At 40.6% G+C, this 21,261-nt stretch overlaps 4 protein-coding genes across 12 annotated transcripts in view; 3 read left to right on the forward strand and 1 right to left on the reverse strand.

Annotated features, from left to right (window-relative positions):
* Pole2 (DNA polymerase epsilon 2, accessory subunit) overlaps positions 1-3,577 on the forward strand; it is a 44,640-nt gene extending 41,063 nt beyond the window's left edge. For all 8 annotated transcript variants that reach the window (XM_021730681.3, XM_078050165.1, XM_078050167.1 and 5 more), the window contains one exon: positions 2,510-3,577. In XM_021730681.3, the coding sequence (XP_021586356.1) occupies positions 2,510-2,528 (19 nt within the window). In that variant the 3' untranslated portion in view covers positions 2,529-3,577. The remainder of the gene's footprint in view (positions 1-2,509) is intronic.
* A 2,106-nt stretch (positions 3,578-5,683) lies between these two features.
* Positions 5,684-13,322, forward strand: Dnaaf2 (dynein axonemal assembly factor 2). Its single transcript, XM_005331736.5, has 3 exons — positions 5,684-7,653; positions 10,923-11,066; positions 12,473-13,322. The coding sequence occupies exons 1-3, from the start codon at positions 5,803-5,805 to the stop codon at positions 12,965-12,967; spliced, it is 2,490 nt and encodes an 829-aa protein (XP_005331793.3). The 5' UTR covers positions 5,684-5,802; the 3' UTR covers positions 12,968-13,322.
* A 2,050-nt stretch (positions 13,323-15,372) lies between these two features.
* Positions 15,373-18,608, reverse strand: Mgat2 (alpha-1,6-mannosyl-glycoprotein 2-beta-N-acetylglucosaminyltransferase). The gene has a single exon (XM_005331738.5). It carries the CDS (start codon positions 18,085-18,087, stop codon positions 16,744-16,746), a length of 1,344 nt encoding a protein of 447 aa, XP_005331795.2. The 5' UTR covers positions 18,088-18,608; the 3' UTR covers positions 15,373-16,743.
* A 2-nt stretch (positions 18,609-18,610) lies between these two features.
* Positions 18,611-20,038, forward strand: Rpl36al (ribosomal protein L36a like). 2 transcript variants are annotated; one of them, XM_005331739.5, is made up of 2 exons: positions 18,611-18,769; positions 19,585-20,038. In XM_005331739.5, exon 2 carries the CDS (start codon positions 19,616-19,618, stop codon positions 19,934-19,936), a length of 321 nt encoding a protein of 106 aa, XP_005331796.1. In that variant the 5' UTR covers positions 18,611-18,769; positions 19,585-19,615; the 3' UTR covers positions 19,937-20,038. The 2 variants fall into 2 exon arrangements, with proteins under 2 accessions (XP_005331796.1, XP_005331797.1); XM_005331740.5 differs by having other exon boundaries at positions 18,720-18,877.
* The last annotated feature ends 1,223 nt before the right edge of the window (positions 20,039-21,261 follow it).

Raw genomic sequence — 21,261 nt, forward strand, 5'->3', positions numbered from 1 at the left:
CATTTAATTGCCATGAAGAATTGTTTTCTTTTCTGTTTGGTTCTTAATACTTTTAAATACCTGTAATTATTTATTTATTAATTTTAAATCGCTTTTTAAAAAATAAATGACAGTGGAATGCATTACAATTCTTATTACATATATACAGCAGTTTTTCATATCTGATTGTATAAAGTATATTGACACCAATTCGTGTCTTCATACATGTACTTTGGATAATGATGTCCATTGCATTCCACCATCCTTGCTAACCTCCTGCCCACCTCCCTTCCCTTCCCACCTCTTTGCCCTATCTAGAGTTCAGCTATTCCTCCCATGCTCCCCCTCCCTACCCCACTATGAATCAGCCTCCTTATATCAGAGAAAATATTTTTCGGCTTTTTTTTTTTTGGTTTGGCTAACTTCTCAGTGCCATCCATTTAACTGCAAATGCCATGATTTTTTTCTCATTGTTTTTTTTTTTTCATAGAGAGAAAGAGAGAATTTTTAATACTTTTATTTTTTGGCGGGCACAACATCATTGTTTTGTATGTGGTGCTGAGGATCGAACCCCGGTCGCACGCATGCCAGGCAAGTGCGCTACCGCTTGAGCCACATCCCCAGCCCCATGATTTTATTCTCTTTTATTGCTTAGTAAAATTTCATTGTGTATATATGCCACATTTTTTTTTTATCCATTCATCTACTGAAGGGCATCTAGGTTGGTTCCACAGTTTAGCTATTATGAATTGTGCTGCTGTAAACATTGATGTGGCTGTGTCCCTTTAGTATGCTGTTTTTAAGTCCTTTGGGTATAGACTGAGGAGTGGAATAGCTGGGTCAAATGGTGGTTCCATTCCAAGTTTTCCAAGGAATCTCCAGACTGCTTAGGTACAGTCATTCTTTTTTTTTTTTTTTTTTTTTTTAGTTGTAGTTGGACACAATATCTTTATTTTGTTTATGAGGTGCTGAGGATTGAACTCAGGACCTTGCACATGCTAGGCGAGCGCTCTACCGCTGAGTCACATCCCCAGCCTGGTACAGTCATTCTTAAGTTTCTAGTAAAAGCTGGGCACTGAAGTGCACATCAGTGTTTTGGGAGACTGAGGCAGAAGGATCTCAAGTTCAGAGCCAGTCAGGGCAACTTAGTGAGACCCTGTCTTAAAATTAAATTTTAGGTCTGGGGTTGTGGCTCAGTGGTAGAGCACTTGGCCTAGCATGTGTGAGGCACTGGGTTCAATTCTCAGCACCACATATAAATAAAATAAAGGTTCATCAACAACTAAAAAAATTTTTTTTTAATTAATTAAATTTTTAAAAAATTTAAAAAGAGAAAGGGCTAGGGATATAGTCGGTGTCAGTGTTTGCCTAGTTAGTACAAATCCCAGTGGGGTGAGAGGGTGGGAATTTCTAGCATAATACTTGATTTATTTGTTGTTGAATTGAAACAGTTGGTTCCTGTATCTTGTCTGGCTTCAGATAATGAAAAGCCTTCACATAAAATTTCCAAACTATAATTTGGTATTGGTAACTTGAAAACTCTTTTGAGTGCTGCATCAAACAAATTGATGTACATTAATTTTTTTAGAGAACTGGAAAAAAAATATCAAGACAGACTGAAATTCTCTGGTGTGTCTGCTTAGTTTCTCCTAAGAGGTCATTTGTTGGAATATTTGTGAATTCACATTGTGGAGTTAATCACAGAATGTAGGCAAAGTATATAAGGTTAGCTCTGTTTCACCAGTATTGGTGATACAGTGGGGGAAATGCACATTCTCACACAGTTGGTCTGAATGAAAACATTTATCAAAATGTGTACTTACTCAGAATTTATTTAAATTTCAAAACCATAGAGGAATTACAGATGTGTATACCAACTGAAAAAGGCCTAGAAGGGCTGGGGTTATAACTCTGTTGGTAGAGTGCTTGCCTTACATGCACAAGGTCCTGGGTTCGATCTTCAACACCACACACAAAAAAGAAAAAGGCCTAGAATAGTATACATTATTATATGTATCACTATGCAGTTATGTACCACCATGTACATATTTTTAAAGCACAAACCCATACATACATGCCTGTATATTACTAGACTTTATTTTCCTTTTTATTAGAATACCTTTATAAGGTATACATTTCCCTTTTTTTTTTTTTGGTACTGGGGATTGAACTCAGGAGCACTTGAACACTGAGCTACATTCCCAGCCCTATTTTGTATTTTATTTAGAGTCAGGGTCTCACTGAGTTGCTTAGTGCCTTGCTTTTGCTTAGGCTGGCTTTGAACTTGTGATCCTCCTGCTCTAGCCTCTCCAGCTGCTGGGATTACTGGCAAGCACCATCACACCCAGCTGTACATTTGCTTCTGAGGAACACAGATAGGGTTTAAAACAGAAATTTTTTTAGTGTTGCCTTCTGAATTTGGAACAATGCTGATCTATTTTGAAAACTAATTAGCTATAACTAAAAATTAAGAAATGTACAAGAACAGATTTCTAAAATGTTTAATTTCATTTTTTTTTTCTCTTTTCAGCAAACTTCAAGGCTTTTGAGAGTCTTAAAGACCATATGAAAAAAAAAGCATCAGTTTTCTGCTTGGTTTTATGTCTTAAGTGATTTTGATATTATTATTAAATTATGGTAAACTTTAAAAATATTCTTGAATTTGTATTTTATGAAATTTTGATATTGTTATACCAAATACAGTGGTACATTTGAAAACTTTTATAGGAAAAACACTTCCAGCATTCTTTAAAAAAAATATGCTGATTTAAGAGGCCCTGGGTTTGATCCCCTGCACTGCAAAACAACAAAATGTAGATATGTATAAAGATATATTCTAGCTGGTTGAGCTGGTGCATACCTGTAATCCCAGCAACTTTGAGAGCTTGAGGCAAGTTCAAAGCCAGGAACTCAAATTTAAAGCCAGCCCCAGCAACTTAGGGAGGCCCTAAGCAATTAGCCAGAAGACCCTGTCTCAAAAAAAAAAAGAGCAGGTGAGGATGTGGTTCCATGGTAAAGCATCCCTGGGTTCAATCCCTGGTACAAAGGAAAAAAGGCCCTTCTAATTAAGCATGCATTTAAAAACTAAAACTAACGTTAGCTTATCAACGGAATAAAGGCACTTTTAATTTACCAAAACAAAAAACATCTGAAGTTAATTTTGGTATTAGTCACTATTTTTTTCCCCCACTCTTTTCTGTTATTACCTTGATACCAGTGAGCATACCCAAGAATTACTTGTTAGTGTATTTTAAATCACCTTTGGAACATCAAAATTCTGGACAAGTCTGACCTTAGTAAAGATATTTTAAAACATAAATACAGCATACTATTTAAATGCATCAAATTACAAACTGGTTGTTGGATATAACAGCCTTGAGTTTCTGGCTCCTTCAAAGTTTTATGTGAAATTATGTGTGGGGACAGGCTTGTGTGTATGTGTTGGGTCCATAATTCTCATCGGAGTCTCATTTTGCTGGCCCTCTTCCTTGTCAAATTCCTTAATGTGGTAAGTTTTTTTTTTCTTCTGTGCATTTTTTTTTCCTGCAGAGATATTTTGGGAATCACTGTCTATATAATAAATTTGCTTTTTTCTTCACTGTGCTGTATTTATTCATTAAATGAGTACCTAACATGTTCTAGGTCCTAGAGAATCCAGTGGAATACCAGAAAGGCAAAGTCCTAGATTTCATCTTGCTTACTTTCAAATAAATAGAGCCAGACCCTAGAAGAAAACACCAACTACAAAACCATGGTGAAGATTAAAAAAATGTGGGCAACTGTAACTGAATGGCAGTACAGGATGAGGTTAAGGAAGAATCAAGGATTACTTAGGTTTTGGTGTTAAATAGCTAGGATAATATTAGTTGCTGAAACTGGGAGAATAACAGGCTTGAGAGGAGAAAATCAAGTTTTGTTCTGATCATGTTAATTTGAGATGCCTACTGAACATCCAGGTAGAAAAATCTCTTAGGGATCAGTGGTCAGATAGGAATGAAGATGTGTTGGTGTCACTGAAGTTCCATGAGGGCAAATATTTTTGTTTTTATAAACAATTTGTTAAACTTTTAAATTAATATATGAGATACACAAAGTCCCCTGCTGAGAGATCAAGGCCTAGGTTTGGGAAAGGAAAGGAGTTAGGAATTCTATTTTTGGTCATTTCAAACCTGAGAGACCTAAGGATTACTTGTTCAAATGGAGAACTCAAATTTGAGCAGCTGGATAAAAGGAGACTATAGAGTTAGAACCGGAAATATAAGTTTGGTATTTGTAAGCATACATATATTTGTGGAGCAAGTATAGGTGGAGAAAAAATAGGGTCCCAGCCTGGGGCATCTCTACTTAGAAACTGAACAGAATAAACTTGCAAAACAGACTATGAAAGCATATAAGGTAGGAGAAAAATCTAGAAAGGGTCTTATCACTGGGGTAATACCAACATTTGTTGTGTTAAATGTTGCTGAGAATAGAAAAATGATAGGCCAGCTACCAATGAATAATTAACTAACCGTCAATAAATATACTTTGAGGCTGGAAGTGTAGCTCAGTGGTAAATCCTATCCTATAGGGATGAGACCCTTGGTTCAATCTCTAGCACCTAAGGGGGAGGAGGGATTTCTACAAGATACTTTACAATGGCCACATAAACTCCCTTGTATGTCTCTGCCAAAATCTGTTTCATCAGTTCTTTGTTGAACTATTAGATTCTTCCCAAACTTTTAGAATCATACTATTTTAATAAGTATTGGGTCAATTATTCCATGGGTATATGGGCTAAAAAAAAAAAAAAAAAAAAGCACACTTAAAATTCTACTCCCACCCTGAGGAGAACAATAATCATGAAAGCTTTGCCATTTTGATAGGTGACACATGGCATCTTACATTTTGCATTATTTTAAACATTTTCTTTAGTTGTAGCCGGTTGCGATGACACGCACGCCTGTAATCTAAGCGGCTTGGAAGGCTGAGGCAGGAGGATCAAAGAGTTCAAAGCCAGCCCTAGCAATTAAGCAAGACCCTGTCTCAAAGAACAAATAACAAAGGGCTAGGGCTGGGGATGTGACTCAGTGATCAAGTGCCCCTGAGTTCAATTCCTGTTACCAAAAAAAAAAATTGTAAATGGGCATAATATCTTTATTTTATTTACTTTTAAATAAAAGTGGGTGAGAACATAGTCTCACACATACTAGGCAAATGCTCTACCACTGAACTACAGCTTTACATTTTACATTCATTGGCATATTTGTTTATGAATACCCTGCCCTTTTGCTCCAAATGAGCTTTTACTGGGTAAACTGTATGGCAGATTATCCAGAAGATAAAAAGGAGGAAAATTAAGTTTGAAATGTTTTAGTAAAGTGAAAAAACACATGTAAGTCAGGTTAAAAATCACAGCTTGTGAACACACTGTGCAACCTTGATCAGGTAACTTCTCATGTCTCTCTTGTTTGTGAAAATTTTAACTTAAAAGTCAACAATGAATGAGATCTTGTACACAATACTGGCAATTATGACAATTTTACCATAGACAGCAGAAGTAAGTGCATCATGGCACAAGCATCTAAAAAACGGCAAGTAGTTGCTTGTTTTGAAGAAATAATGAGGCCCTTTCTGGCACCTCCAGCTGATTGCTGCTGCTCCTTCCGGGTGTCAGTGGGGGTTACCGTGGCAACCAGCACGCGTTGCTCAAGGCTCAATCCTGCGGCCGTTACCGACCTCAGCCCTTTTGCTCTCCGCGTACCAGAGACTCTGCGGGGCACCCTGCCCAACCAGTCTTGGACTCATCACCCCTGGGGTGAGGGCGAGGAGCTGCGGGGCAGCATGGCCAAAGCGGCAGCCTCCTCGGCGCTGGAGGATTTGGACCTGAGCGGAGAGGAGGTCCAGCGGCTCACCTCCGCCTTCCAGGATCCGGAGTTCCGGCGAATGTTCTCCGCGTACGCCGAGGAGCTCAATGACCCAGAAAACCGGAGGCGCTACGAGGAAGAGATCACCGCACTGGAGCGTGAGCGCGGAGTGGAGGTGCGGTTCGTGCACCCGGAGCCAGGCCACGTGCTGCGTACCAGCCTGGACGGGGCTCTGCGCTGCTTCGTGAATGTATGCAGCAATGAGCTGGTGGGCGCGCCCAGCAGCCGGCCAGGCCCGGGGGACGGCGGTGGTGCGGCGATGGGTAGCCACTGGTCCCTGCCGTACAGCTTGGCGCCTGGCCGAGAGTACGCGGGGCGCAGCGGGACCCGCTATAAGGTTTACGATGTGGTGTTCCACCCAGAAACGCTGGCGCTGGCCCGGCGCAACAAGCGCTTCTGTCAGATGCTGGACGCCACGGCCCTGGAGGCAGTCGAGAAGCAGTTCGGCGTTAAGCTGGACCGCAGGAACGCCAAGACCCTGAAGACTAAATATAAGGGGACCCCAGAGGCTGCCGTGCTGCGCACGCCCCTTCCGGGGAGCGTCCGGGCCCCACCCAACAGGAAGGAGGATCCTCTCTCAGATTTTCCCTATCCCTACCGGTACCCAGCGACAGCCCAGAGCTCAGTCGGCCCGGGGCCCCAGGTTCCCAAACCTGCGCTGGAGACTCAGCAGCCCGCCCCCACCGAGCCCCGCTGCAGCGTGGTGCAGCGCCACCACGTGGACCTTCAGGATTACCGGTGCTCCCGGGACTCGGCCCCGAGCTCGGTGCCGCACGAGCTGGTGGTCACCATCGAGCTGCCGCTGCTGCGCTCGGCTGAACAGGCGGCGCTGGAAGTGACGGGAAAGCTGTTGTGTCTTGACTCGAGGAACCCCGACTACCGGCTGCGGTTCTCGCTCCCCTACCCGGTGGACGACAGCCGTGGCAAGGCGCAGTTCAACAAGGCCCGGCGTCAGCTGGTGGTCACGCTACCAGTGGCGCCATTCGCGCGCCGCGGGCCCCCTGCGGCGCCGGAAGAGTCGGTGGGCCAGTCCGGAACTGATGGCGTGGCCTGCGCTTCCGCTAGCGTGGGGAAAGCGGACCCCATGGGATCCAGCCCGGATCCCAACGGGATCCAGGTGGTAGACGCTGGGATCGCCACTCCAGGTGCCCTTGAGGTGGCGTCTCTGTCAACGCGCGCTGGGGAGGAGAGAGAACTCCAACCGGAAGAGCGAGGTTTGGGTAGGCACTCGGTGTCGCCGCCAGGCCTAGAGGAGAAGTCGTCCCCAGGAGCTGGGAGCTCACCTGGGGATGGTGGCGTATGCTCCCCTAGTACTTCATCCCTGGCCCTTGACCAGGAGTCTCCTGTAGGAAGAGGGAGTGCGTGCGGAGATATCAGTGTAGAGACACATGAGGACCTGGAGGGCCCGGGTGGCGAGCCTTCTGACCCAGCAATGGGTGGCCCCGACACCGACAGCAGGGAACCTTTGTGTCCTCCTATGCAGTGTAATCAGGATGAAGAATCCTTGACTCTGCTAATTCAAGTGCCGCGGATTCAGCCTCAAAGTCTTCAGTGGAATCTGAACCCCCTCTGGTACAAACTGTGCTTCTCCACACAAGACTCGGTTTATTCCTTCTTCTTGCAGTTTGCTCCAGAAAATAAATTAAGTACCAAGGAACCCGAGATTAGCGTTTCTTCAAACAATGCAGTGATAGTACTGGCCAAATCTCCAGAGAGCCATGGACGTTGGCGAGAGTGGTACTATGGTTTGAACAAAGATTCTTTGGAGGTAACAGTTCTTTCTAGAGTCTTAATGTTTGAAATATTCCATCTCTTCTAAAATTTACTGTTACAGGCTCCCTCTCAATTTATCCTAAACAAAGCATTTTCCATAACTTTTCACGTTATGCTGGTACTTGTTAAACGTATTTTCAGGAAGGTTTACACGTATCCTCCCTGATGGATGGGTTTCAAATCCTCAAAGTTGTTGGTATTAAAGTTGTTTTCTTGGGCTCCATTGACTCCGAAAGAGACCGAAAGGATTTTCAGTGATTCCTGGACCTCTAAAATTAAATACAAAAAGTTGAGAGTAATGTCTCTTGGAGAAAAGTCTCAAAGGGTTTGTGACCCAAATAAGTTTAAGAAGCACTCCAAAGTGGCAAGTAGGAAAATCACTTTTTCCAAGCTTAGAAAGTGAGTAATAATAAATCTGTTTCTGAGAAGAAAAGTAACTTGGCAAGTGCCACATAGTTCTTAGGTGAGAAAGCAAACTCAGATGTTGGATTAATCTAAATCCCAGACAATTTTCTCTATAGGGTGCTCTTAGTAATTTTAGTCACTGATTTTGGTGAGGTGGACCTCTGGTGGGTGCTATATTGTGTTCAAAGTTTCTCTTTGCGTTTGTTTTAATCATCTTTAGGACCCTATTAGTATTTGGCACAATGGCTGGCATTTAATGAAGTGTAAATAGTATTTGTTGAGCTGAATAGCACAGAACACTAGAACTGTTTACTGAGGATAAATTTTGATGAGTAACTTATGTCCTGTTGTAGTTCTGCTATGCTTTTTAGGTTATTAAGTTCTTGAATTTCACATTTAATACTCCACTGTTATGAAAAATATTGAAAAGAATACTTAAAATTCTAAAGATTCTTTGACCTCAAATGAGCAATTGGCGATTTTGATTAAGGTTTGTATCAAGAGTCAAGTTTTCAGAAACACTATTGCACAGCTTGTATATTAAATATTAAGCTTTTGACCTTGGCCTTTAACCTGTCAGAAATTTTCACTTCTTCCTATTGTTTTTCTATAAATCTGCTAATAAGTTAGCTCTGTATTTTATGAGTTGGGTATCTGAGCAGTGGTTTGTTGAGAGCCACAGCCAAAGGGGCCCCAGCAAACTTCCAGCTGCCAGCAAGCTTCAGACTGCCCCAATGAGTATCTGAGCAGTGGTTAACTTGAAGCCCTCCAAAAATGGTAAAATAAATAGTTGAGGAAGATATTTTGTAAGAATATAAAATATGAAATTCAGTATCTGTTTATGTCAGCAGAAGGGAGAAATTTAGGAAAGGGCAGTGGTTTTCCTGTAATTGTTTTAGCAAATAAAAATAACTCGATGTGGGAAGAAATTTATGGACAAGCAGTTAAAAGAATATTCAAGAATATGTTTTAATCTGATTTTCTAGCATGCTAACATTTTAGCAAGGAAACTGAATCAAAATGGAATTATTTCTTTGAAGCTTGAAATAGATTTATTATAATTACTTCCATTAGTCATCATATTTGTTATGATGCTGATGTCCAGTTCAAGACCAGTATTGTTATTTTACACATATACAAATAACTAAATATGTTTATTTAAATCTTAAATATTCACTGAGAATTTTCCTAGAACTTCAGGGCCAGTAAAATCATCTTTTTAATAAAGTCAATCATTAGAAGTCAAACTTGTGTAGGTATTCTGCATTTTAATTATAACCAGTTCTATTATAAATATCTTCCTTGGGTTATCTAAAAATATTTGGTGCATTTTTTGCAGTGAAGCAAAGACGAATCCCCTTTTCAGAAGCATGAACCTTAGAAGGTGCTGGAGATATAGGTCATTGGTAGAGTACTCGCCCACCATGTAGAAGGTCCTGGTTTGGATCCCTAATACTGCAAAAAACAACAACAACAAAAATGAACCTTAGAAATGCTTTTGATGAGGGTACTTCTGTAATCAGTATTATTCTGGATCTTCAAATTATAGCAAGGCAAATTACTCTCACTGTAAAATTTTCTTTCTTTTTTTTTTTTGATACTAGGGATTGAACTCAGGGGCACTTGACCACTGAGCCATATCCCCAGACCTGTTTTGTATTTTATTTAGAGACAGGGACTCACTGAGTTGCTTAGTGCCTCCCTTTTGCTGAGGCTGGCTTTGAACTTTTTGAGCCTCCTATCTCAGCCTCCTGAGCCACTGGGACTACAGGGAAGTGCAACTGCACCCAACCGAGCTCAATGTAAAATTTTGTTTTCAAGGTTCACTTTTTTTTTTTTTTTTTTATTACCACTGATTAAACCTAGGGCACTGAGCTACAGTGCCCTAACCCTTTTAAATTTTTTATTTAGAGACAGGGTATTGTTAAATTGCTTAGGGCCTTGCTAAATTGCTGAGAATGGCTTTGAACTTTCAATCTTTATGCCTCAGCCTCCCACGCTGCTGGGATTACAGATGTGTGCCACTGTGCCCAGTCCAAGGTTCACTTTTGTATAGTATGTGTTCACAGATTTAAATATTGTCTAATATAACCTGGCACGATGGCATACTCCTCTTGTCCCATTGACTCTGAAGACTGAAGTAGGCCTCAGCAACTTGGCAAGACACTGTCTCAAAATAAAAAACAAAAAGGGCTGGAGATGAAGCTCAGTGTTTGTAAAGTGCCCCTGGGTTTAATTGCCAGTAAACACATACACACACACATAATATATAAAAAAAAGAACTTAAAATGAACTGTGTTTATTTTGTAATTATAAAATTTGTTTATAAAAAAAAGGTCAGGAAAATTAATTTTATTTGGAGCAGCAGTGAACTGATTTTATGAGTTAAATAATTTTAAGTATGGTTAATATGGTTATTCCTCCCACACCTTAACTATAACATTTAACATGAATGTGAACAGATTGCAAACCTAATTGTAATTTGTAGTGGAATTTGCACTTATAACTCTAGAAGTGAGGTTATTCTTAAGAAATATTAGGAGGAAAAAAGCATAATTTGTAAGTAGTATTATCTAGTAGGGAAATATTCTTCAGATTTAATAAACCTAGAAAAACTACCAAGGCTTTATTCCCCCCTTTTCAGGTTTTTTAAAAAATAAATTATACATACACTTTTGGTACAGTTTGTATTGTTTTGTACAGTAGTAAATTTTCTTTTTCAGTATATCCCTTAGAAGTAATGTTAAGATAAACATTTTCAAAAGTGTAACCCTGATATGTGTGAGAATTTTTGTGAGCTGCCTTCCTAAGTATAACTGTCCACTGTGACTTATAAGATGGAATATTTTTTTCCTTTAGGAAAAGTTGTTTATTAATGAAGAAAATGTTAATGAGTTTCTTGAAGAGGTCCTGTGCTGTACATTCATACCGAAAATGCCCCTGTCCCCACCATTAATTGAAGTTCTTCAGGTTACTGATGAGAAGATTCAAATTCACGCACAGGTAAGATTATAATGGGCTTTCTAAGAGAAGTGACTACTGGAAAGGTGGAAGCCTAATAGATGAAATTATTATTCCTTAATCTCATAACTATGAATAAAATGTAGATAATAACTGGGCAGAATGATTGTGCTAAACCTTATTTAATCCCAAAATAATCCTCCAATTAGAATCAAATATTTAGGATGTGTGAGTTTGCCCAGGGATGAATATAAGTCTGTTTTTCTCCCAAGTTGTGGAGATTATGTCATAGAATTTGTTCCTTCTTTCCAGTTGAATCCAGTCTTTTAATATAGGATGCAAAAGTAACTGACACCACTGAGTGATGTGTGAATTGGGGGAAGGGTAACTGATGAATATAGAAATTAAAGAAAACTCAAGAAATTCAACAATTCCCTTATAAGAATGTCTGTTAAAAGGTTTTGTAGGCAATGTTAAAAAAGCTTGGATCATTTTGTTCTGAAGGAGAAGACAGTGATTGAAAAGATTTAATCAGAAAGTTAAAGCCAGTTAAAAAAAACTGGCAGTATTTGGAGGATGATGTCAAGGGAGAAGCCTGGAAGCATACGTGCAGGTTTGCAAGGGTTATCACAATGAGAATAGGGATTTAGGATAAAGAGAAGAGGTATTGAATCTTAAGGGAAACACCCAGAAGCCATTGAGATGTAGAGAAAACAGCTGTAAATCTTAGCCCAGGCCCTTGTAATATGAGGGAAATATGCAAGTGTAGGGCAAACTGGCACAAAAATGTGCAGCTCCACCCTGGCCTCCAGTCCAGCCCCTGATATAGCCTTTCTATAAATATTGGACCTCCAACCCAGGACAGGTCTTCTCACTCTTGAGATAGCCCACATTCTCCCTTTAATGTGTATCTATCTTCCTAAATAAACCTGTCTGTACCTTTGGCTTGTGCTGAATTATTTTCTGTCACAAAATTCTTTGCTGCATTGTGTGCCAAGAACCCTGCTGATCCTGAGTTGAGTTCCCCCTTTCCTCTTGGAACTCCTTGTACCCTTCTCCAGGGACATTTCTTCTCCTTTGGCAGCTACACTATTTTTTTAAAAATCTGATTTTCAGAGCTGGGGATGTAGTTCAGTGGTGGAGTGCTTGCCTAGCACATGTGAAGCCCTGAGTTCAATTCCCCTACACACAAAAAGTTTTATTTTCTCCATTGTGGTAGCACACACCTATAATCTCAACTACTTGGAAGGCTGAAGCAATAGGATTGCAAGTTCAAGGCCAGCCTCAGCTATTTAGTGAGACGCTGTCTCAAAATACAAAATAAAAAGGGCTGAGGGTGGCAAAGTGACATTGGTTCAATCCAATGTAACAGCAACAAATTTCAGGTTACTGCAATTTAATTGCTGTTATTTCAAATAATTATTAATTTTTTGTTTCTCTTGACACAGTTACAAGAATGTGGTAATCCTGATCAGCTTCAAGGAAATGAAAAAATCAATGAAGAATGTCATCTAACTGAAAAAGAAAATGTAGAACATTTTACCACCTCTACAACTGACTCTGATTCATCTATAGCAGTCAAAGCACTAGAAATAAATACTTGTGGTTCAGTAGCAGGATTTCAACAAGAGTCTCTTGATGTTTCTCAAATGCTATCTGGAAAATCAAAGCAACTTGAAGCAAAAATGGAACCTACTTTTATTAAAGAGAAAGGTTCTACTTATTCAAATGAGGACAAAGATAATTTAAAAGAACCGGTAATAACCAAAGAAAAAGAATTGGATGGACATCACAATTTGAACAAAACTATAGTTCACAATATACCTGATTTTGATAGCATAAAAGAAACCAATATGCAAGATGGTACTGTGCAGATTATTAAAGATCATGTGACTCATTGTGCATTCACTTTTCAGAATTCTTTGCTATATGATTTGGATTAATTCTATATTATTCAGAGTTTAAATGTTGAGTAAGAAAATTTTGGACCTAAAATAATTTCTTTCTGTTAAACATTAAAAAAGGTAGTCAATAAAGAATACAATTAAAATTTGGAATTTTAATTCCAATGGGTAAACTGTAGTTTTGTTTTTGTTTGCCTTTAAATAGTTTTAATTTTGGAGATGTTTTAGAATTCCTCTAGTAGATGTATATTTTTTGAAGTAGAGATGTAAAACAGTTTTAATACAATCTGTGTATGTGTGTGTATATATATATAGACTTCTGTGTGATTTTTGCTGCTTCTGCTTCCCTTTAAAATTTCAAAATAAATATTCACCAAGTTGTTTGTCACACAAAGTAATTCTCAAGAATGCAATTAACTAGAAATATGAATCCAAGTATGGGAGTAGAATCCTAAACCTGTTTGTTTTATAAGTCTCACTATAGGGTGTAGTTGCTGAAACAAGAGCTTGCAGGAGGAAAGAACTTACCCATATTGATAATCTAAATAATTACAATACAAATATCTAAATCGAATTTTTAGCATTTTTGTATGAAAACTATATTTTGCTAATATATGTTGCACAAACTACATGAGGTTAGTTTTTAATTTTCAAAATTCAGTTTTTAAAAACAATTTCTTGCAAGTTAAGTATTAAAATATCTTTTGGTTTTATAGAATACATTTGAGAATTTAGAACAGTTTAATTTTAATTTTTAAAAATCTGACAATTTGTTTTGAAAAGAAAAATTATTTTACTTATATTATCACATCAAAACAAAATCTACTCTTTTATAATCAATTTTTTTTTAAAGAGAGTGAGAGAGAGAGAATTTTTTTAATATTTATTTATTTATTTTTAGTTCTCAGCGGACACAACATCTTTGTTTGTATGTGGTTCTGAGGATCGAACCCGGGCCGCACGCATGCCAGGAGAGCGCGCTACCGCTTGAGCCACTTCCCCAGCCCTATAATCAATTTTTTAATAACCCAACTAAAATATGAGGCAAAGGGGAAATCCTAATGTGTTTCTCACAAAAAATTTTAGGAGGGCTGGGGTTGTATCTCAAGTGGTAGCGCGCTCGCCTGGCATGCGTGAGGCCCAGGTTCGATCCTCAGCACCACATACAAAGGTGTTGTGTCCGCCAAAAACTAAAAAATAAATATTAAAAAAAAATTCTCTCTTTAAAAAAAAAAATTTTAGGACAGTGGCTCTGAGGTTGTAGCTCAGTGGTAGAATGCCTAGCATGCATGAAGCCCTGAGTTCGATCCTCAGCAACACATAAAGATAAATAAATAAAGGTATCCATTAAAAAAAAAAAATTAGGATACCATAAAAACAGGAAAATACTTGATCTAATCACTAAACACAAGGCCACTGGCTGATGTGTCCTGTTCTAGACATGGCTACTAATTCAGACTCTGGTCTTAGCTCAATTCTGGAAATGGCCTAATTTCTTTAGTCATTTAACCTGGAGATGTCAGGTCAGGGATCAAAAACTGGTATAAAGCCTGGTAATTATAATCTCCAGACAAAACCTGGCACTAATGGTGCACACCTGTAATCCCAGAGGTTCCGGAGGCTGAGGCAGGAAGATGGAGAGTTCAAAGCCAGCCTCAGCAAAATTGAGGCACTAAAGAGCTCAGACCCATCTCTAAATAAAATACAAAATTGGGCTGGGGATGTGGCTTAGTGGTTTATGCTCCTGAGTTCAATCCCCGGTACCTCCCTTACGCACCCCCCACCAAAAAAAGAAAAATACTGGCACTAGATTGGGATGTGAAGGTAGTAAAAAGGCAGCTCACAAAGGAAGAGAACTGTCTCACCTTAGATGAGCACATATATTTTTCTTTTTTTTAAAGAGAATGTGTGTGTGTGTGTGTGAGAAAGAGAGAAAATTTTTTTTTTTAAAGAGAGAGTGAGCGAGGAGAGAGAGAATTTTTAATATTTTTTAGTTCTCGGCGGACACAACATCTTTGTTGGTATGTGGTGCTGAGGATCCAACCCGGGCCACACGCATGCCAGGCGAGCGCGCTACCGCTTGAGCCACATCCCCAGCCCCGAGAGAGAGAAATTTTAATATTTACTTTTTAGTATTTGGCGGACACAACATCTTTGTATGTGGTGCTGAGGATCGAACCAGGGCTGCACGCATGCCAGGTGAGCGCGCTACCACTTGAGCAACCCAGCCCCAGCACATATATTTTTCAACCACATTCTTAAGTTGATGCAATAGAAATTTGAGACTGTTTTCTTAGGTTGAGGGCTGAGGATATAGCTCAGTTATAGAGCACTTGCTTAGCATACATGAGGTACTTGGGTTCAACCCCCAGTACTGATAACAAAAAAAAAAAAAAAAAGTTTTCTTAGGTTGAAACAACCAATAGTATTTTCTACACAGAATATAGCTTTTGATGAGTAATTTTTTTATTGAATGTAGTAATAAGGGAAACGTACACAAAATATGGAGTAAATTTTAAGCCTGTTACCTATTATTTACTGTATCCATCTTTTTTTTAAAAGTACATTACCAGGCATAGTGGTACATGCCTGTGACCTTACCTACTCTGAAGGCTGACACATGAGAATCACAAGTTCAATCACAAGGGTAGCATAGGCAACTTAGGGAGACCCTGTCTAAAAATACAAAAATAAAAAGGATTGGAAATGTGTGTAACTCAGTGGTAGAGTACTCCTGAGTTCAATCCCTAATACTGGCGACAGGTAAGTTAAAGCTGGCACTAGAATGTGTTGCACTTTGGCACAACTGAACTTTGTATCATCTCTGGCCTTAAAAAACAATTTAGGCTGTATTTCTCTTACACAGCAGCTTTTTTGTTTATTATCTATGCCTGCCTAATTTGAAAGCTAAATAGTTTCTTCCACAGCAAATGCACTGTCATGAGCAGGGTTTTATTTCAAACTTATTATACAATGTATAGATAGTAAATATTAAGATGTAATGCTTTTAAAAGTTCAAAACTTTTAAAATATCTTTATTAAATTTGGTGTAAGGAGTAAACAAAACTTGTTCTGCAAAATGATTAGGAATCTTTTTATGCAAAATGAGTATTTTATTTTGGTACACTAAAAGGAAAAGAAAATCAAATCCATTGTATTTCTACACTGAGGTGAAAACAATGTTTAAACTTGCTTATCAATCAAATACATTCCAAAAGAAAGTGTGTTCTATGAAGGTTCCAAAGGACAGGCAAATCTTAACACAATATACAGGAATCGGTAATACTGAAAATTTCTGTTCTGACAGGGTGTTTAGCAAATATAACTTTTGAATTATTCAACCAGTGAAGCAATCCCTTCCTAATAACTGTGTCAAAAGTGAAACTGGGTTGTTCCATTAATACTCTTGTGATTTCATTGTAACACTTTTTTACTGCTATCAATTTTAAATTTGCTGTACTTAAAATAAGTTTTTGAAAGTGGAAAAGTATACAAAGTTTCAGATAAAAAGATTAACAGATGCAATTTAAATAAAACTTTCCCTCTTCCCTCATATCAATTAACAATAATCATTACTTTTAACAGAGACAGACTGAGCTTTAAAATTCAACTCCTAAAATGAAAACTTGTTTTACATCTTCATCAGATATAACTGGAAAAGATTATTATATATTTGGACACCTTTTACAAGAAAAAAATTTTTTTTGTATTAAAGCAGAAACCAGTTCCTAAATCTTTTATTCAGTTGTATATCCTGTTGAGACAAATATCAAAAATAGAAGACTGTCATTTTTGCTTTTGTATTGACTTTTTTTTCACTGCAGCCTTCTATAACTTTTACAGAGTTCATGGTCCCTAATATCTCCCCACCCTCCATTTTTCCTAGGTGGGGAAATAGCTACCACAGTAAACTTTTCACTGATAGTTAAAGTTTCTGGAAACATGTACTGTTTGTTATTATTTAAGAGTAACTCAATTTGGGCACTCTGGGTGGAAGGCCTACATGTTTTCTTGTGATGCATTCCACAGTCTCCAGCATGAAAAATCCTAGGAGCTTGAGGAACCAGTACTTTCCAGAATTTTGGAAGACAAGATACAGTCAAATATTGAAGAGTCCAGTCCCAGTTATAATCATCATAGGTACAGAAAGTGTCTGTGCACTCAATCAGCTTCTGATATGCATCCCGGGTCAAGGCTAAACCCATATTGTGCTCTGTGGATTTCCAAGTTTTCACATCTACCTTGTCAGCAATGCCATGGAAATTACGACTGGCAGTATAGGTCCCCAGTGAGATAACATCACATTCAGGGCACTCTTGCTCCTTCAATTTCCACATTTTTTTGAAGACATGGTAAAAGTCTGGAGCTAAGTAGTGGTCCTCTTCTAGGAAGAGTATAAGGCCAGTATAATCTCGAAGAACTTTGACCCTTTCCCATACGAAATGCAGCTTCCACCACCAATGATGTTTGGTTTGGGAGAATTTGGCCTCTCTGTAATGGCCGAAGGAGTCAGGATACTCAGCATTAATACACCCCAATTTCAAAGCTGCATTCTTCTGCAGGTCTCTAGGGCAATCTCTAGGATCACTCCCCGGAAACTCGTGGGGGTACAACTGAATGCTGAAAGGAAAGAACACCTGAAGAACAGGGCAGAAATCCACCCCAGCTATTAAGTGATTGATCTCTGTCGACCAGAAGTCATGGCTAAAAATGACGAGGACGTTGTCAATGCCCTGGGTTTTCCGAAGTGAGTCCAGTAGCAGTCTGAGGTATTCCGGCCGGTTATGCACCTGGACCACCAGCACCAGCTCCCGGGGGGTCCAGGTGCCAGCCTTATCTACATTCCTCAGCGTCTGATCAAAGTTCAGTTGGTACACGAGGGACCGGTATCGCAGCGTAAGGTTGTCCGCCTCCGGCTGCGGGACCGCGGGGACCAGTGGAGCCGCCGACTCGTTGGAAACCCTGCGGATGCCCACCGACACCGCGGGATGGTCCCCACCCCGGCCTCCCGCGCCCCGCGCGGGCTCGACGTCCAGCAACGGCGGGGCAAGGGCTTCGTTCTTCCTTTGTCGCCCATTACTGCTCCAGAGGACGAAGCCGCAGGCTGCCACTACGAGCATCAGAATTAGCACCTTCCGTTTGTAGATGCGGAACCTCATGGTCTCCAGAGCCGAGGGCACGGGCGGGAGGGCGCGGAAAGGAGCTGTCGGCCTCTGCAAGGAAGGGGCGGGAGGGCGATCGCCCTGGCCTGTGGTGGTAGGAACTGGCCCCCGCGGCTGCCCCGCTAACTCATCTCGGGCCTCGGGGGTCCTGGGGCTCGAAGGCTTTCAGCTGCCCCAAGCCACCCGGGATCCGCACATCTTCGCCCGGCAGCTGCAGCGGCCCCGCCGCTAGGAGCCGCGGCTCGGCGTCTTCTCGGTCCTCTCCATTCAGCACCACTGGTCCCGGAAGAAGCCCAGCCGCAAGCCCACCGCACCCCAGCTTCGTTACCTGCGCCTCCAGCGGCCCTGTGTCCTCTGCGCTCTCATGCTCACTGGGGTCCCGGACGACCAAGACTGAGCGACGACGCAGCCTCGCCCCACTACCGCGGCGATCGTTCTGACAACCCGGTACTGGCCCGCGGAGCGCCACGGCCCTTTGGCCCACACCCCTTGGGCCCTCCCCATAGGCCGTTGGTTGGCGCTTCCCAGACGCGTCTGGAGGCGACTGGCCGTAGTAGCCAGCTGCCTATTGGCTCGCAGTCCTGTCGCTCAAGTTTAGTTCCTACTTCCGCTCCATTCCTCTCTTTCCTGTAAGGCGCAGAGCGTGGCGAGGCGAGTGCTGCGGCCTCGAGATCTCCGGGTAAGTTAGCATCTGAACTGTAGCGGTTTAAACACAAGTCTCCATTGCTCAGAACCCGGGGAAGGACCTTGTAAGAAAGGGAAGGCGAGACCCGCTGCTTTGGCTTGGGTGAGTTTAAGAATTGGTTTCTCTGGTCAGGAAAGGAGTGTGTAGGCATGGCGGCTACTGGGCCGCGAGGCACGCCGCCTGGCTAAGGACACGTCAGCCCTGAGGGATGCTGACGGGTGACGGTGCTTCGGAGGGAAATCGTGAAACCAGACCGGTGTGATTCTTGGAGAAGGAACAGGGCGGATCGTAGCAGAAGCTACTAAATCCCGCATTGCATCAGTCACCCAGGAGCTAGAAAATGGAGGAAGTGGGGGGGGGGGCGGAGAAAGGAGTCATAAGAAAATTCTTGTCTTTACCCTCTTTGGAAGAAAATTGGGTAAACACTGCATTTTTCTTTCTGGGCAGCACACTTTCTATAGACAACTATGTGTACTGATTACTCCCAGTGCTGATGCTCGTGTGTTTAGTGAGTAGCTCTATAAATAATCCAGAAATTTAATTATGCATAAGGTATTGGGCATTGAATCCAGGGGCTCGCACGTTTGGCAAGCGCTGTTCCACCAGGCTGCATTCCCAACCTTGTCCAATAATTTTAAACATTCTAAAAGTGTGCACTTGTATGTACAGTTATCCATGGAGAAGATGAGTATTTGTTAAATTTATACATTACTGATTTATGAATGCTGTTTTTTTTCTGTAAATATTTGTATAAAACGTCTCACTTTTCAAAATGTTTAATGTGTGGTACATTAAATACTTTATTACAGTTTTCATCGCGTAGACACCTCTGCTGTAAAGATGGTCAATGTACCTAAAACTCGAAGGACTTTCTGTAAAAAGTGTGGCAAGCACCAGCCTCACAAAGTGACCCAGTATAAGAAGGGCAAGGATTCCCTTTACGCCCAAGGAAAGAGGCGCTATGATCGGAAGCAGAGTGGCTATGGTGGGCAGACAAAGCCAATTTTCCGCAAGAAGGCTAAAACCACGAAGAAGATTGTGCTAAGACTTGAATGCGTTGAACCAAACTGCAGATCCAAGAGGATGCTGGCCATCAAGAGATGCAAGCATTTCGAACTGGGAGGAGACAAGAAGAGAAAGGGCCAAGTGATCCAGTTTTAAACTTTTTGATTTTTTTTTCCCATTTAATTTTGATTCGAAAATACTGAAACTAGAAAAATTACCTATAGGGAAATAAATGACAATTATATAATCATACCTAAACCTTTTGTGTGAGTGTGTGTGTGTTTACTCAGAATTGCATGTTTAATGTAGTTATCCGCTTTAGAATGTGGTTCTTAATTTAAATTCTTTGAAAGTGAATTAAGGTTTATCCTCTTCTGAAATTCTATTTAAAATTAGTTCTACGAATTGGAATTTTGTGTTTATAAGAAAATCCTGCCTTGGGGCTGGGGATGTGGCTCAAGCAGTAGCGCGCTCGCCTGGCATGCGTGCGGCCCGGGTTCGATCCTCAGCACCACATACCAACAAAGATGTTGTGTCCGCCGAGAACTAAAAAATAAATATTAAAAATTCTCTCTCTCCTCTCTCACTCTGTCTTTAAAAAAAAAAAAAATCCTGCCTTGAATTTTACAACCAGGTTATAGACATAAGTCATGTCTTAGGGGAAAATGCAGGGTACTATTTCCTTCTTTGTTTCTGGTCAATTCACATATACAGTAGCCATCCATTATCAATTGGGGTTACTTACAAGATCTCTGGTACTCTTATAGTACTGAAACCAAAGTTTTTTTCATTCATATATAGAGGATGAAGCTTAATTCATAAGTTTGGCATAATAGTAAGAATAAAAATTATGATTGTGTTTACAGGGTTGGGGCCTACCAGGAAACTGAGGCAGCAAGAACTCCCTTAGAACCCTGATGCTCATGACAAAGTCAGATTTCAGATGTATTGCTCAGAGTAACAGGAAGAATTTATTAGAAGGGATACACTCAAGGGAGAAAGTGGGATTTCAGAGGAAAGGGACAGTGTGCTTCTATACTACAGTTCTAAGTTTAAAACAAACACAATACCTTTGTTTTTATGTGGTGCTGAGGATTAAACCCAGTACCTCACACATGCAAGACATGCTATACCAACTGAGCTACAACACCAGCCCTCCTATACTCCAGTTTTATTGGGGACCCCAGAGAAATTTCCATAAGAGTCCTAACCAGGTCCACCTCATCACTTTTGACAGGCATTAGGATGATATCAGACTTTCAAGTCCCCCTCCCCCCCATTGCCATGAAACTACACTTTGGCCCATGCTGACTTATATAAATTCTTAATTATAGATCATTACAGATAGAGGAATTCTTCCTGAGTTTCAGGATCTGGCCTATGAAAAGGGTCACATAATCTCCCCCTTCAGGGTAGCTTGAATTACTCTTACGGACATTATTTTGGGCCCGCATTTCTGCAGTATATGACATACTGCAGGT

The sequence above is a fragment of the Ictidomys tridecemlineatus genome, chromosome 5, assembly GCF_052094955.1.
Source record: "Ictidomys tridecemlineatus isolate mIctTri1 chromosome 5, mIctTri1.hap1, whole genome shotgun sequence".
Classification (NCBI taxonomy): Eukaryota; Metazoa; Chordata; class Mammalia; order Rodentia; family Sciuridae; genus Ictidomys; species Ictidomys tridecemlineatus.

What these genes read in the sequence shown, in the direction of transcription:
- Dnaaf2 (XM_005331736.5), top strand. Translation starts at nt 5,803, where the DNA reads ATGGCCAAAGCGGCAGCCTCCTCGGCGCTGGAGGATTTGGACCTGAGC. An exon ending in TGAACAAAGATTCTTTGGAG is followed by an intron (nt 7,654 to 10,922) that starts GTAACAGTTCTT and finishes TTTTTCCTTTAG; the next exon opens with GAAAAGTTGTTTATTAATGA. An exon ending in AGATTCAAATTCACGCACAG is followed by an intron (nt 11,067 to 12,472) that starts GTAAGATTATAA and finishes CTCTTGACACAG; the next exon opens with TTACAAGAATGTGGTAATCC.
- Mgat2 (XM_005331738.5), bottom strand. Translation starts at nt 18,087, where the DNA reads ATGAGGTTCCGCATCTACAAACGGAAGGTGCTAATTCTGATGCTCGTA.
- Rpl36al (XM_005331739.5), top strand. Translation starts at nt 19,616, where the DNA reads ATGGTCAATGTACCTAAAACTCGAAGGACTTTCTGTAAAAAGTGTGGC.